General features: G+C 38.6%; 2 protein-coding genes across 6 annotated transcripts in view; one reads left to right on the top strand and one right to left on the bottom strand.

The window, feature by feature from the left end:
- Positions 1-1,053: 1,053 nt before the first annotated feature.
- LOC127440103 (immunoglobulin-binding protein 1-like) lies at positions 1,054-5,153 on the top strand. The gene is made up of 6 exons (XM_051696499.1): positions 1,054-1,309; positions 1,994-2,308; positions 2,884-3,079; positions 3,160-3,236; positions 3,332-3,441; positions 4,190-5,153. The coding sequence occupies exons 1-6, from the start codon at positions 1,095-1,097 to the stop codon at positions 4,336-4,338; spliced, it is 1,062 nt and encodes a 353-aa protein (XP_051552459.1). The 5' UTR covers positions 1,054-1,094; the 3' UTR covers positions 4,339-5,153.
- Positions 5,154-15,271: 10,118 nt separating this feature from the next.
- LOC127438572 (transcription initiation factor TFIID subunit 1-like) overlaps positions 15,272-16,405 on the bottom strand; it is a 41,544-nt gene continuing 40,410 nt past the window's right edge. For all 5 annotated transcript variants that reach the window (XM_051694268.1, XM_051694250.1, XM_051694276.1 and 2 more), the window contains 2 exons: positions 16,231-16,381; positions 15,272-15,698 (listed from right to left, as the gene is read on the bottom strand). In XM_051694268.1, coding sequence (XP_051550228.1) covers positions 15,461-15,698; positions 16,231-16,381 — 389 coding nt within the window. In that variant the 3' untranslated portion in view covers positions 15,272-15,460. The remainder of the gene's footprint in view (positions 15,699-16,230; positions 16,382-16,405) is intronic.

The raw sequence follows: 16,405 nt of genomic DNA, 5'->3' as shown, positions 1-16,405 counted from the left end.
CCCTGACCTCAATCCGAGAGAAAATTTGTGGGCAGAACTGACAAAAAAAAAAAGCTTGTGCGAGCAAGGAGGCCTACAAATCTAACTCAGTTACACCAGTTCTGTCTGGAGGAATGGGCCAAAATTCCAGCAACTTATTGTGAGAAACTTGTAGAAGGCTACCCAAAGTTAAACAATTTATAGGCAATGCTACCAAATAATAACAAAGAGTATGTAAACTTCTGACCCACTGGGAATGTGATGAAAGAAATAAAAGCTGAAATAAATCATTCTCTCTACTATTATTCTGACATTTCACATTCTTAAAATAAAGTAGTGATCCTAACGGACCTAAGACAGGGAATGTTTTCTACGATTAAATGTCAGAAAATGTAAAACAAAAAAACAAAAAATGTTTAAATGTATTTGGCTAAGGTGTTTGTAAACTTCTGACTCGACTCAACCCTACCTACCTACCGACCGACCAACCAACCTCTGTCAGTAGACTATGTGTATTTGCTCGCTGTTTAAAAAATAGCTCACCCGAAAATGAAAATTCTCTCATCATTTATTCACCCTTATGCCATCCCAGATGTGTATGACTCTCTTTCATCTGCTGGACTCAAATTAAGATTTTTAGTGGAAGTGTCTCAGCTCTTTTGGTCCATACAATACAAGTGAATAGGTGCCAAAATTTTGACGCTCCAAAATGCACGTAAATCAGCATAAAGTAATCCATAAGACTCAAGTGGTTACATTTATATTCACTTGCATTTTTTGGACTGACAGAGCTGAAATATTCTTCTAAAAATCATAATTTGTGTTCTGCAGAAGAAAGAAAGTCATACACATCTGGGATGGCATGAGGGTAAGTAAATTATGAGAGAATTTTCATTTTTGGGTGAACTATTCCTTTCATTTGGAGGTAAATAGTCTTTGACTTGTCCCCTACACTCTCAACACTACTGATTTAAGCAGGTCGGAGGTGCAGTGATCCACAGATCTCTGCTGCTGTCTAGAGAGAAACAACGGAACAGCAACCGGGAATCCAGACCGGATACAAAAGAACAGGAACAGACGGAAGCCGACTTGGCACATAAAAAACGTTTTGAGAAATGGCGGCTGCTGAAGATAGTAACTGTATACAGAATCCCAGCGGTTCAGAGGCTCCGAAATTGTCGGATTTACTAGACCGGGGCTGGAAACTGTATGACGAGGTGGACAGCACGAATGAATCGAGCAGCTCAAACGCGGTGCAGGTGAAAGTGAAGCGCGGCATCATGCAGCTGGAGGAGGCGACGAGGATGGTCAGTCAGCTGGACCTGTTCAGGTTAGACAACAACGCACACTGGACGCACCGTCTCCACACTGCAGTTAAACTCTCTCTCTCTCTCTCTCTCTATAATCAACGAAGCTGTCTTCACTGCAAGCGAGACACGCGCTGTTTATAATAGGAACTTTATATATTGCAGCGTAATGTTGCCAGCACAGTATATGGTCATTCAGTAACACTGTTCTAACCCGTCGTTTAATGGTGTCAGTAGATCATGTGTGTGTTTATGGAGTGTGATGATGACTCGTAGTTCCTCTGTCACTCCATACAGCTCAGCTGCAAACTTCAGCATCCACACCTCTGTTGCATTAATCTGTATTGAGAACACGTCTTTATTAATTAAAATGTGTCACACCCATTGATTTTATAGATCAGTGGTCAAACCAAGGTTTTCGAGATCTTCCTGTGAACTTCAGGAATCCAGTTGTGGTGCTCCTGCTCCGTCACGCCCACCCTCTGTGTGCGGTTGTTTGTTTACTTTGGGCATATTTAGGCTTTCATTTGAAAATGGAAACCCTCCTTACAAGAATGTATGGCTCTGTAATAAAGATTTCAAAGCTCTCAAAATACTTCATTTCTGTAATTATGACAAGGTAACATAGCTACTGGATTCTTTATTTGCCACATGATTATTATGAAACCACAATCAGATTAAAAGAGTTCTCTCATTTTATGCTGCAGTCGTAACGAGGCACTGGAGGAAATGGCCACAGCTGATGTGAAGTACCTTCTGTTGCCGGCTCTGCTGGGCGCTCTCACTATGAAACAGGTGAATCCCAACAAAAGACTGGAGCATGTGCAGACAGCCCGTGTCTACTTCATGGACTTCCTGGAGAGATGCAAGGAATATGAAGTGTGCAGTTTCCAGCTGCCCAGATCCAATGAGAACAAAGCGGACACTCCCACTGAGGAGCAGCCAAATCCAGTTGTCCCATTGCCAACATCACAGCCAGACCTTATTGCCATGGCAACACAAAGACAAGCCAAAATAGAGAGGTGGGTTAGTTTGCTATGGATTATTGAGTATTTGGTTAATATAAAAATTAACAAATTGTGTTTAAAAGAAATGGCATGTAGCCTTTATTTCCCAAGTATTTCTCACTTAGTAAATATTGCTTGTGTTTTTCAACTATTATTCACGTAAACAGTCAGTAGGCCTAATTAAGAACAAAGAAAAGCCATTTTATGTTTATTTTTTTGGTCCTGCCTGTCTTCATTCACTTAAGACATAATTGTCAATGTCTACATGAATACATCGGCCAAACGTGCAAGAAATGCATTTGATTGTTCATGCATGCAGCTGCATTACTGCGAATGCTGTTCACAGAGAATGCACACAAATGAGTGTTTCGAAGCAAACGCCTGTCTGAGTCTGTACTTGGCAGTACCAAAACTGTAAAAAGACTTGCAGTATATCGTCAAATTGTTTGCATGTTAGTACCGAAGTGCTGGTACTTTTGAAATCCCACGATACACTTAGTAGCTGCAGAATGTTTGTTTCTTTCCATCAGTCATGCTAATGTTTGTGTAATGTTTATGTATGGCATATTTACTCTGTAAGTTGTGTCCAGGTTTAACCAGCGTAAGGAAACAGAGTCCAAGCTGTGTGAGATTAGAGGGCTGGTGGAGTCCGGCTCAGCCGAAGAAGACATGGTGAGAGATTTTTACCTGCTGCACGTGCGCAGGTGGATCACACTAGCACTGGAGGAGATCGACTCCATTGACCAGGAAATAGAGATACTGAAACGGATGGAGGCTTTCAAGCAGGTACTTGATTACCACTCTGTGTCTGAATGAGCACGTGTTCTGTTAGGACTTTGTGTAATTATCCTTTTTTCTTTCTGTAGAGCGGGCCTCAGCCATCTCCACCGAAAAGACCACCCATGAAGCCTTTTATCCTGACTAAGGATGCTGTGCAGGCAAAGTATGTGTGCATTTGGAATGTATCTGTCTGTGGAGTTGATATTAGTGTTTTTGAGTTTTTTTTTTTATGTGTAATGATTTCTATGTGTACTGTAGAGTGTTTGGTGCAGGGTATCCCAGCCTTGCCACTATGACCGTTGATGACTGGTATGAGCAGCACAGACGACAGGGCTGTTTACCTGATCAGGGTGTACCCCGCAGCGCAGGTGCTTATACTCACACAAACACATAGTTTAACTGAATCATGCATAACATAAACCTTTGTCATTTGCAGACTTTAACTGCAATTCCTTTACGTTTCAATTCCTAATTCTTGTTTACACATCAACACACTGCAACTTTATGCTCTCAATTTTATTTTCTCTTTTGACTGATGCATTTAAAATTTACAGATCCTCTCTTCAGGGAATATGGTCTAAAATATGGATGACTCATATTGCACAGTTTTTAGTCTAATGAAATGCTCTCTAGAATAAGTGTGCCCCTCCCCCTAATACAGTCTGTAATTGACAAGCGAGTAGCAATCAGATCAAGTTAATGGCTTTGATGTAACTAAAGCCTTTTTTTTTTTTTTTTAAGGGACAAGCCTTTTGAAATGTCCCATTCCAACTTCCAAATTATCCCCCCCCCCCGACACAAACACCACCCCAGTGGTCATAATTATTTAGAAACATAAAAAAAAAAAAAAGGCATACAAAGTATACTTTCAAAAAACAATAAGAATGCACACACACACATTTAAAACTACAAATCCCACTGCACTGCCCCTCCCGAGAACCCTCTATAAAGGCCAAATATCTACCCCACTTCCTATTAAACAAATCTAGGTTTCCCTGCCTTCTACATGTCACACATCTTCCTGTTTTATTAGGAAATGCATCAACACAGAAAGCCAGTTTATGGGGAATCTAAACTAGTAGAACAGTGTCAGAATGCTTTGTCTTTCTCTCACAGCTGATGGTAATGCAGAGGAGGATGAGAGAGCAGAAAGAGAGAGAAAGGAAGAGAATGATGATAAAGAGGCATTGCAGAAGGCACGTGACTGGGATGATTGGAAGGACACACATCGGAGAGGATATGGCAACCGCAAGAACATGGGCTGATCTCTCTCTCACACTCACACACACACACACACACACACACACACACACACTGTTCCCACAAATAAACTTCTCCCAATGCTGCCAATATGTGAAATGGACACAACAGAGAATGGCACTGTTGTGTTTAATTAATTTGGTTACATGTTTTCTAAACTGAGTTTACGTATTTGACATTCTTTTTATAAGGCTATTTAATTCTTAAATTTTGGTGAGCTGTAATGAGACCTTAACCCCTAGAGCATCTATTGAGATTGAAAATAAAGGTGGCTGCGTTAGTCTCTTTGCATATCTCTACTTCACTCTTTCCTATATTAGTAAACATTTGTCTTTTCATGAATGTTGTTTTGAGTTCAACATTTGTGCTGTAAATGAATCCCGGTTTCAGTATTTTTGGATCATCTAACTGAAGTTTCCCTTATACTGTCAGTACCTGTTAGCTATTTTTGTCAGAATCAGCCCACTCATAAGATTGTTGTCACCCATACAGTTACAGTTATGTGCTATTTGATTTGAAGCTCGTTAAGGTTGCATGTTATTTAGCTGTTAGCAAATACTTGTAAGACTCAATGTCATTTTCAGTTTCCAGCAGAGACGAGCAGCTGGAACCAGAATCAGCACTTGCCTGGACCCTGACACTGGTTAATGAGGTTCAGAATGGCTGAAGAAACTGTTTGAAAATTTGGAACAAAATGTCTAGACTGCCTTTTTATTCTTAAATGTATTTATTACATTATCTGGAACTTCTCTTGTTCACTCTCTTTGAAAATATTTGTAAGGTGAACCCCTGCCTCCTGAGTAAACCTAAAGGAAAGTTACCTATCTGCAACCTTATTCTCTGTCTGTGCCTCAGTACTACATATGTCCCTCATCCCATATTTTAATATGTAGATTTTTTTTTTTTTTTTTTTTTACCCAAAAATCGTAATTCTCTCATCATATATTCACCCTTAAGCCTTCTCAAACTTGTATGAATTTATTTTGCGAAACACAAGGATATAATGTATATGAAGGATATACAGTGCATTCAGAAAGTATTCAGATCCCTTCATTTTTTTTTTTTTTTTCCACATTTTATGTTGCAGCCTTATACTAAAATGCTTTAAAATATTTTTCAAATCAATCTACACTCCATACCACATAATGGCAAAGCAAAAGCCAGATTTCTGATAACTTTGCAAATGAAAAGAAAAAACTGAAATATCACATTGACAGAAGTATTCAGACCCTTTGCTATGACACTTGAAATTGAGCTCAGGTGCATCCCATTTCTCTGGATAATCTTTAAGATGTTTCTACACTTTGATTAGAGTCCACCTATGGAAAATTCAATTGATTGGACATGATTTGGAAAGGTACACGCCTGTCTATATAAAGTCTCACAGCTGAAAATGCATATCAGAACAAAAACCAAGCCACGAGGTCAAAGGAACTTCCTGCAGAGCTCAGAGACAGGATTGTGTCAAGGCACAGATCTGGGGAAGGCTACAACAATTATTTGGCTGCATTGAAGGTTCTTAAGAGCACCGTAACCTCCATAATTCTTAAATGGAAGAAGTTTGGAACAACCAGGACTCTTCCTAGAGCTGGCCGCCCGGCCAAACTGAGCAATCAGGGGAGAAGGCCCTTGGTAAGAGAGGTGACCAAGAACCTGATGGTGGTTGAGCTCCAGAGATGATGTGTGGAGATGGGAGAAACTTGCAGAAGGACAACCACCACTGCAACACTCCACTGATCTGGGCTTTATGACAGAGTGGCCAGACGGAAGTCTCTCACACAAAAAAGCACCTAAAGGACTCTCAGACTGTGAGAAACAAGATTCTCTGGTCTGTTGAACCGAAAATTGAATAGTTTGGCATTAATTCCAAGTGTCATGTCTGGAGGAAACCGGGCACCGCTCATCACCTGCGCAATACCATCCCAAAGGTGAAGCATGGTGGTGGTAGCATCATGCTGTGGGCGTGTTTTTCAGCGGCAGGGACTGGGGGACTGGGTCAAGGTTGAAGGAAAGCTGAACGCAGCAAAATACAGAGATATCTATAATGAGAACCTGGTCCAGAATGCTCAGGACCTCCAACTGGGCCGAAGGTACACCTTCCAACAGGACAATGACCCTAAGCACACAACAGAACTCAAGAGTGGGTTAGGGACAACTCTGTGAATGTCCTTGAGTGGCCCAGTCAGAGCCCAGACTTTAATCCAATCCAACATCTCTGGAGAGACCTGAAAATGGCTGTCCACCGACAGTCCCCATCCAACCTGACAGAGCTTGAGATGATCTGAAGAGAAGAATAGCAGAAAATCTCCAAATCCAGGTGTGCAAAGCTTGTCGCATCATACCCAAAAAGACATGAGGCTGTAATCGTTGCCAAAGGTGCATCAACCAAGTACTGCGTTAAGGGTCTGAATACTTATTGTGATCTTTCAGTTTTTTTTTCTTTCTAATAAATTTGCAGTTTTTGCTTTGTCATTATGGGGTATGCAGTGTAGATTGATGTGAAAAATGCTTCAAATTATTTAGTTTAGCATAAGGCTGCAACATAAAATGTGAAGAGGAAAAAAAATGAAAGGGTCTGAGTACTTTCTGAATGCACTGTATGTGTTTTTGTCTGCACAAAGCAAGTCCGTGTGGTCCAAAACTCCAAAAAGGGCATATGGAAATCCATACAACTCCAATGTGGTTTTATTCATGTCTTCTGAATGTCATATGATTGTTTTGGGTGAGAAACGAGGAATATGCATTGAGTAATTTTGTAGTCGAGTACTCTCATGTGAGGTGTACATGAAATCTACATTTTGTTTTCACAAACTAATGGTTTCAAAATAAACAAATTATGCTTTTCTTTTGGGGGAAAAAATTAGATTAACAATATGCATTGTTTTTTTTTTTTTTTTTTTTAAATAACTAAAAAAATATTTGCACTCACCCTTTTGCCATGAAAATAGCCAAAGAAGCTGTCATGGCATTAAACCACAAACAAAGCACTCACCCAACGCCTACATAAAAACAAACACTGATGGCAGTAGGGTAATGTACATTTATGAACTCTACAGTAAAATTCATTGTTGCCTACAGCAGGCAAATTCGCAAAGGAAAATCAATTTGTGATATTCGAGTAGTGTTATCAATAGTCAACTATTTGGTGCAGAATGAGTGTTTGATATAGTGATTTGCTTGAGTAATCAACCTGAGAAACAGACCGAAAGTTATGTTCTTATTCACTCTAAATCTTGACATCCACAGTCTCCTTGGTGCGTTCATGAGAGAAGCTTGTCTACACTTTTTGTGAACTGTTCAGCATGTTTCATAACCAGAGCATATCCTTTAAAATATCTTCATTTATGTTCTGCTGAAGAAACAAGCTATTCAAGTTTGAGATGTTATTAGGTAAATGATGATAGAATGATCATTTTTGGGTGGGAAATATTCCTTTAATTCTAAATGCATGTTTGTGATTACCATCTTACCAACTGCAGGTATGAATTTCACTAATGGACTCAAGTTTTATATGTTTAATGATGACGGATAAAGTGTCAGTCCATATGAGCTTACAAAATTCAAGTACTGGTAAACAAAAGTAGAATATAAAGCCATAAAACAAAAGATCACAGTAATCATCAGAATACTTATTCACCACCTAAGAGTTCTACAGATTTTTGCTGAGCATCTTTAAAAAGATAATGGTATTTCTCAAATGCTTTATCACAAATTGGACAAATAGCAAGGGTGCTTTCCTCATATCCAGACCTTTGGTAAATCAAGTTTTTTACACAAAATATCTTAATGGATAATAAACAAGGAATCCAATGTTCAGGCAAATTCAGTTCTCTATTGAGTTCCATTAAGCTGATGTTGATAGACTGAACAAAATCAGCCTTAAATGGTAAATATTTTTAGGATTATACTAACTACTAGTTCATTTTCTATTACCAGTGTGTAACAGTTAAAGCCTGGCTCCCCTTTATCTCGCTCTCCCTCTGATCAGCTGATTCAGCACCGGCTGTGCACACCCTCCTCCTCGTCACACAGACAAGAACCAAATACTTTCAAAATAAGAGCCACAACTGCTTCTACACTGGTCATGTGCCATAGCCTATATTGTACCATAATGACCCCAGTGCGCTCAGGCTCTATAAATAAACACCTCAAGAATATAAGAAGTTTACTAATCCACTCCTGAAATTGATGTGTTTGCTACATTGAACCATACCAGGTTATACCATACCATGCGTGTGAAGAGGCAGGTTGCCTGTAATCATTGCGGGGTCTGGAGAAGGACTGCGATCATCATAGGGGTTTAGGCTGGGTGAATCTCTGGCATAAGGTTTACTAACAATTTAACCCTGACCTGCTGCATTGCAACAATCAAATACAAAAACATAAACATAAAAAAAACACACATCCTAAATTAACCAGGATAAAAAATAATAATGAGACGAACACACACACACACAAAAGATCTCAAAGAGAAAACATCAAAGAATAGGGCAAGAAACAATTTATAGTTGCTAACATTTTTAATTTAAGATCCAAGAAACATTTAGATTCTTAAAAACTGTTTTAATAAGCTATATATGCTGCAACAAGTAGTAACTACATTATTACATTAGCTCTTGTGTGTCAAGTCAAATTTCACTTTAGATCTTGATGTCGGTATATTAATGTATACAATTGTTTTTACCCGCAATCTTATGATCTATTCAGTAGATATGTTGGCTTGGCTCCCTAAATGAAGACCAATATTTCTAACTGTAACTCCTCCTCAAGCTTTTAAGCTTCATCCACCAAACTCAGCACATATATTCAGACTGTTTTGGAATAGTGTTCTATGTCTTTTCCAACTGATCAGACTTATGGGTTTCGCACAGCAGACAGTCCAATTTTGTAAAAATCCCATAGACTTACACTGAATGTTCAAATAGGCCAGCGGAATGCTCGTTAATTCAAACTCCCACTGTCAAAAGTTCAAATGTAAATAAACCCACAAAAGCCTTTGATCTGCTGTTGCTCTCTCTCTCTCTCTCTCTCTCTCTATCTGACAGTTTATCTGACTATCTGTGTGACTGTTAGTCTGTCTATCTATAGCAAGCTAGCTGTTTGTCTGACTGTAATATCTGTATAACCATCAAACTTATTTTTTATTTTTTTTAATCTAGTTCAAATTTTCAGACAAGGCATTGTCAAGCCAACTTCAACATTTATTTTAATGTAGCACATTCAACTACCTGTAGGGGCGAACTGGACCTCCCATTGGAGGATCACGCATTCCACTGGACATGCTGCAGAGACAATCAAATGACATTCAAAAAAATGAATTCTTCAAAAACATTTTTCAAGAAATATCTGCAGCACTTTTTAGTGTTATGCTAATTTATTAGATGCTAAATAGACCTGTCAGATTAGGTAACAGTTTGGCATTCAGTATGAATGGTGAATGAAGAATTTTTGTCACATAGAAGTGCTGTGAATGAAAGAAAGTTCATAGTTTGCCAGGTTAGTTTCTGTACCACAATGTACACACTCTCTTTACATTTCAGACAGCCCACTTACCTGTATAGCACATGGTGGGGTCTTCCATCAGCCATTCTATCAGGAGACGGACACATACTATTGGATTAGGTGAAGCGTGATTAAGTACTTACATTTTACAATACATGACAATACATTATTACAAGACAAATTATTTTCAAACACTATTCAGAACAAATCTCACAACATTTGGTATTTCAGTTATTGTGTACAACATGGTTAAAGACCAAAAAGGCCTTAAAGTAGAAAGATTCTAGCAATGCTATCTGTATAATTTTTTTAATTTTATTTATTTATTTATTTTTATCTATCAAAATCAGAATGAGCTTTATTGCCAAGTATGCTTACACATACAAGGAATTTGTCTTGGTGACAGAAGCTTCCAGTGCACAAACAATACAGCAACAAGACAAAGATAATAATAAAAATATAGAATAAAAATAAAATATATATGGAAATACACAATAGGACAATATACGTGTATATATATATATATATATATACACACACACACACACACAGTATACATATGTACAATATACAAATACAAATCTGTTATATATAGATGCAAGGGAATGTAATGGCAGAAGAGGTGTGGTATGTTGGATAAATATAAATAGACTAAGCTGTGTATTGCACATTAATTATTGCTCAATGGGGCAGTTTTAAATGTTCATGAGATGGATAGCCTGAGGGAAAAAACTGTTCCTGTGCCTGTGTACATAGCATTACCTGGCCAAACAGGACCTCCCATAGGAGTGTCATGCATCCCATTAAATGTGCTGCAGAAACAATCAAGTTAAAATCATAATCAAATATAAAATAAAAATCAGAAAAGAACAGACAAAATTCACCTATAGGGGCAGTTGGACATGGTTGTCATAGGGACGCGGTCTCGTTGTACAGGTCTTGTGTTCAGAGGAGGTCGACCCTTTGAGTATAAAAAATAATCACATGATGCCATATGCATTTTTAATAGCTTGCGTATCACACAGTACGATCTTATGTCATATATCTTTTCTGATTAACAATTTTTAATTGATTTACATACTGAACACAGAAAAACAAAACATATACTGTATATACAGAATCAACAATTAACCCCCACTATCACCCCTCCCAATCCCCAACCCCTCCCTGGCCCCCAACAGCATCCTAGATGATTTTTATCTATAATCATACATGATTACAGATAAAAATAAAATAAATAATAATAATAATCACACATCCAACAACGTCAGATTTCTGCCCCATTTCTCCACAAACAAATTCAATTTCCCTAGTCTTCTAAATGACCCTTCTTCAAAGGCCGCCACCCTCCCATCTCCGAGCACCACTCCTGAAATGAGGGTGCTCCAGCCGACCTCCAACCCCTTAAAAGAATCTGTCTGCCGATCATGACGATGGTTAATAGGACCCAACTCTTTATGTGTCTATTCTCAACATCGATGACTGCCCCATCGCCCAGAAGACAGAGTCTGGGGCAAAATGAATCCCGAGTGCCCAATACATCACACACAAGACTCTGAACCTTCAACCAAAACTCCTGGATCTTATCACACCCCCAAAAGACATGGGTTATGTCTCCATCCTCTGATTGGCATCGCCAGCAGGTGGGTGTGTCTTTAAGACCAAGCCTATACAATCTAAAGGGGGTCCAAAAGAATCTATGTAAAATCTTGAATTGCATAAGGCAAACTCTTGCATCTCTAGATGCAGACTTGAAGTTTTTTAGAATCCTAGCCCACTCTCCCTCCTCCAATACCAAGTTTAAATCTTTCTCCTATAATCTCTTGAGAGAAGTTGAAGCTCCGTCCCCCAGACTCTGAATTAGCAGGGAGTAATACACTGATGCCTCATGACCTTTTCCAAAAGCAGTAATCACCATTCCCAGAGTATCTACCAATTTAGGGGGGTGTATGCTACTCCTAAAAATAGTACAGAGCAGGTGGCGCAGCTGTAAATATCTAAAGAACTGAGATCTGAGAATCCCAAAATGTTGAACCAGATTTTCAAAGAATCTCAACACTCCACTCTCATATAGGTCACCGAGTGTATTAACCTCCCTCACAATCCACTCTGACCAGCAGAAAGGGAACTTATAAATACATAATTTGGGGTTCAGCCATATGCTCGAGGCAACATTTAAATAAATATCTGAATTAAACACTCTGGACACTTTTGTCCATACCAAGTATAAATGCGAGATAACGGGGTGTAATTTAACTTCTCTGGTTAGTTTGATAGAAAGGCTTTACAATGGCGAAAAAGGGGCAAGAACTTCCTGTTCAATACAAAACCAGGGAGGGGCTCTCTCAGGTGGAAGCGACCAATGAGCCAAATGTCTGAGACCAAACACATAATAATAAAACAAAATCCTGGGTAGGCCTAGCCCACCTTTGTCAATTGGCCTATGCAGCTTACTGAAATGTAATCTGGGACGTTTCCCATTCCAAATGAAGGACTTCGCTATGCTATCAAATTGCTTGAAATAAAAGAGGGGGATATCTATAGGGAGTGACTGTAGCAGGTAGTTGAATTTTGGAATAAAATTCATTTTAATAACATTAACCTTCCCATTCATCGATAAATGTAATGAAGCCCACCTGCCCACATCGCTCAAAAACCTTTTAAAGGATCAAAATTAACTAACTAAATCAAACAAATTTGCTGGGAATAAAATACTCAAATACTTAATGCCCTGTTTGGGCCACTGAAAGGCACCCGGCTGAAAAGCCGTTCTCAGGCAGTATGCTGTCAGAGCCAAAGCTTCATATTTAGAAACATGAACTCTGTATCCTGAGAACTTAGGAAAGGAATTAATAATTCTGTGGAGGCAAGGCATAGATCTAGAAGGGTCATAGATGAATGATAAAATATAATCTACGTAAAGCAAAAGCACACCTCCCACCATCACCCTTGTAAAATTATCCTCCTTTCTTATCATGGCTGCTAATGGTTCCAGGACAACACAGAACAATAATGGGGAAAGAGGACAACCCTGCCGAGTGCCCCTATCCAGAGTAAAATAATCTGAAATTAATCCATTTGTTTGTACCGCCGCTACCGGGTGTCTATAAAGTAACTTAATCCATCCAATAAAAGTATTCCCGAACCTGTATATTTCCAAAATCTTAATAAGATAATCCTATTCTACCATATCAAAGGCCTTTTCGGCATCAATTGAGATGACCGCGACCGGAGTCTGATCATTCGCCACTGACCACATAATATTGATGAAACGCCTAATGCTATCAGAAGAGCTGTGGCCCCGAATAAACCCCACCTGATCTGTATGGATAAGAGATATCATAACTTTACTTAATCCGTTAGCCAGAATTTTTGACAATATTTTTACATCTAGCTGGATCAAGGAAATTGGATGGTAACTCTTACACTGGCTTGGATCTTTGTCCTTTTTAAGAATCAGACTGATCCGGGCTTGTGTCATGGTTGGCGGAAGCTTTCCATTCTTTAATGATTCCATATAAACTTCTAACAAAAGTGGAGCCAGTTCTGAAGCATAAGATCTAAAAAAATTCAGCGGCAAAACCATCTAGCCCCAAAGACTTGCCTGTAGGCAAGGCCTTAATTACCTCGCCAAGCTCCTCCAAGGTTATCTCAGAATCAAGATAATTTTTTTGCTCAGTCGTCAGTTTAGGGAGTTCTAATGGTTCCACAAAGTTTCTAATGTCCTCATCAGTAGACGAAGATGTGGAACTATAGAGATCAAGATAGAATTCTTTAAAAACATTATTAATATCAATGGCTGAGGTAAATATTTCACCACCAGCAGATTTCACTGTGGGAATGGTAGAAAAAGACTCTCTCTGCTTTATATATCTAGCCAAAAGCTTCCCTGCTTTGTCCCCCGACTCCAAGTATGACTGTCTTGCCCTGAATAGCCAAAACTCGTTTTATATCTGTATTTCAATCAGGTCAATTCTCTGAGGCTATCAGATGACATTCGTCACTTAAGCTCTGCCTCGTCACTTTTAATATTCCCTTCCAACTCCACAACTACTTTGGATTTTTTGTAATTTTTATATTAAATTTTTTTTTATTGATTCTTATATTAACAAATAAAAGCAAGAACATATACAAACAGAATCAATACTTAACCCCCTCTATTACTACCCACCCCCCCCCCCCCCCAATCCTACCCATAAGAACATCCCAGTGGTCCCACATAATTATAGACACACAAAAACAATAAACCCCACCTGATCTATATCTATAAGAGATGTCATAACCTTACTTAAACGATTAGCCAAAATTTGGACAAAGTGTTTACATCTAGCTGGATCAGGGAAATTGGACGGTAACTTTAACTACATTTAAACAATTTCTAGAGTTATGTTTCTCGTTCTCACTCTAGGTTGCTCTTGGTTGATGATGACTGCATTATTGTGTAGACAGTTACCCCCACCAACAATGCCAGACTGAGACCAGACAGTCACCACCAGGGCAAAGGTCACTGTCATCCATCTCTGAGAACAGTTTTCGTCAATGTAAAACTCACAAGCTTGGTTGTTGCACCTACACAGAGAACAGAAAAGAAAAAAAAAAGTATAATTATTGGAACAAGCCTGAATTGTAACTACAGAGTAGCTGTAGAGGACGGATTTAAACATGTATCCGTCTCTCTATTATAACTCTACTGCCAAATAAATTTAAACGTTTATTATTGTAATTGTTATGGTGCATATTATTTTCATGCTCAATAAAGTATGCATCATTATTGAATCTTCGTTTTGCATTTTATATTAGTCTTATTGTGTGCAGTGCATAGAACTAATATTGTAGTGATGTGGTTCACTTGAATTGTAGATTGTAATATAAAAATGTAGTGTCTTGAACTGAACTCATATCAGCCAGTTCACACGTTACACTGACGTTTTCAACAATACAAACATTAAAGTGTATTGTGCCATGGATAAAACATGAATAATCTTATTCAAATATAATTGAGAGTTGTTTATCTTCCTCAAAGAAAGTAATATATTGGTAACGAATAACATAATATCAACATGAAAATAGCACGTCGATTCATGACTCCTGCAGGTAAATACTGTATCTCCGAGTCTTCAAACTATGTGATTAATCAGCGCAGAAGTGCAGTGCTGAATCATAACTGACATAAAATGTTCCTCCGCATGTAACTTACAGTTTTATGCTTCAACCGCTAGAGTAAAAGTTACATAGTGTAGCTTTCAGAAAAATGTTTTTGTGAAACACCTAATTTTTGCACAGAACTGTACTTTTTCACATAGCGAAAGAGAAAATCCTGCTGTGATAACCAGATCTTCTAGCAGATATTTGCAGGTGTGGTGACAGAATGTGTGGCCCCAAAAAGTATTTAGGCAGGACAAAGGGTTTATGAAAGACAACAAATGTGTATGGTTCAGATACATAATTTATTAATGACATTCTTCATCACAGAACCTTTTGGAGCCCCTCAAACAGGCCAATAAGTCAAATAAAAACAATAACGTAAAATGCAACCATCAGAACAGTACAAAATATACAACTATGTGCAACACCAGCACCAAGACAGTTGGGGCACACGTGACAGAGGCTGAATGTAAGCATGTGTTAGTTGTCTGAATCCATGTCACTGTCTCCTCCAATGGATCTGAATTCTTCACTGTCCTCTTCATCATCACTGAGCTGAGCCTGAGTGAGAACACTAGGCCCTCTCCTTCGCTCATCCTCATCCTCCTCTTCTTCCTCTTCACTCATCCCATAACACCCCTCTCCATCCTGTTCTCCTGTCCCGGGGCTGGACACCCGTCTCTGCATCTGACTGTCTCCATCATCATAGCTGCCATAGCTACAACACACAAACAGTGTAAGTGAGTGGGAGAGTGTATATGTGGTACATGGCTGGGTACTCTGGGTACTTTTTTTTGTTTTTTGAATATATGTGTTAATATAATCATAACATAACAACTGAATCAAAATATCCACTGAAACACAAAACAAGCAAGCAAAAACTTGGTTAGTGGGCCACTGAAAGACTGCAGCATTCTCCAATTCTGCAATCTGTACTACCATATCTGAATATATAATAAAGGCATTCTTAGTGCATTATAATGCATTCATAATGCCTTATAATACACCTTATACACAAATGTTCTCATTCAATTATTTACATATACACACACACACACACACACACAGTATATATATCACACAAAATAATGAATCTGAGTAATTATATTACTTCACAAAACATAAATAAACAAAAATGCAACAGTCAATAGCATAGAAACAAATGGTGAAGAATACAATTGTGATTTAATTTGCAATTTTATCAGAAAAGCCTTAGTGTATGAAGTAGGTTTGTGTGCATGAATTCTAACCTGATGATGCTGTCCTCCATATGTATTTCCTCATCAGGCCCCTCCCCTTCATATGACATCATACTCTCTTCCTGCTCCAGTCCAATCCGAGTGCTTTCCTGATGTCCCAGTTCAGCATCACTATCACTTCCACTCTCTGACAGTTGGATAGCTTCAATGGAGAGTTGAGAGAGTT

Source organism: Myxocyprinus asiaticus, chromosome 4, assembly GCF_019703515.2.
Source record: "Myxocyprinus asiaticus isolate MX2 ecotype Aquarium Trade chromosome 4, UBuf_Myxa_2, whole genome shotgun sequence".
In the NCBI taxonomy this organism is placed as follows: domain Eukaryota; kingdom Metazoa; phylum Chordata; class Actinopteri; order Cypriniformes; family Catostomidae; genus Myxocyprinus; species Myxocyprinus asiaticus.
Note: the sequence above shows the minus strand (reverse complement) of the source record. Positions and strands in the feature narration are given on the sequence as shown.

Bases quoted from the DNA above. Each gene is read 5' to 3' on its own strand.
- LOC127440103 (XM_051696499.1), top strand. From the start codon at position 1,095: ATGGCGGCTGCTGAAGATAGTAACTGTATACAGAATCCCAGCGGTTCA. The intron at 1,310-1,993 runs GTTAGACAACAA...TTTATGCTGCAG, and splicing joins AGTCAGCTGGACCTGTTCAG to TCGTAACGAGGCACTGGAGG. The intron at 2,309-2,883 runs GTGGGTTAGTTT...AGTTGTGTCCAG, and splicing joins AGACAAGCCAAAATAGAGAG to GTTTAACCAGCGTAAGGAAA.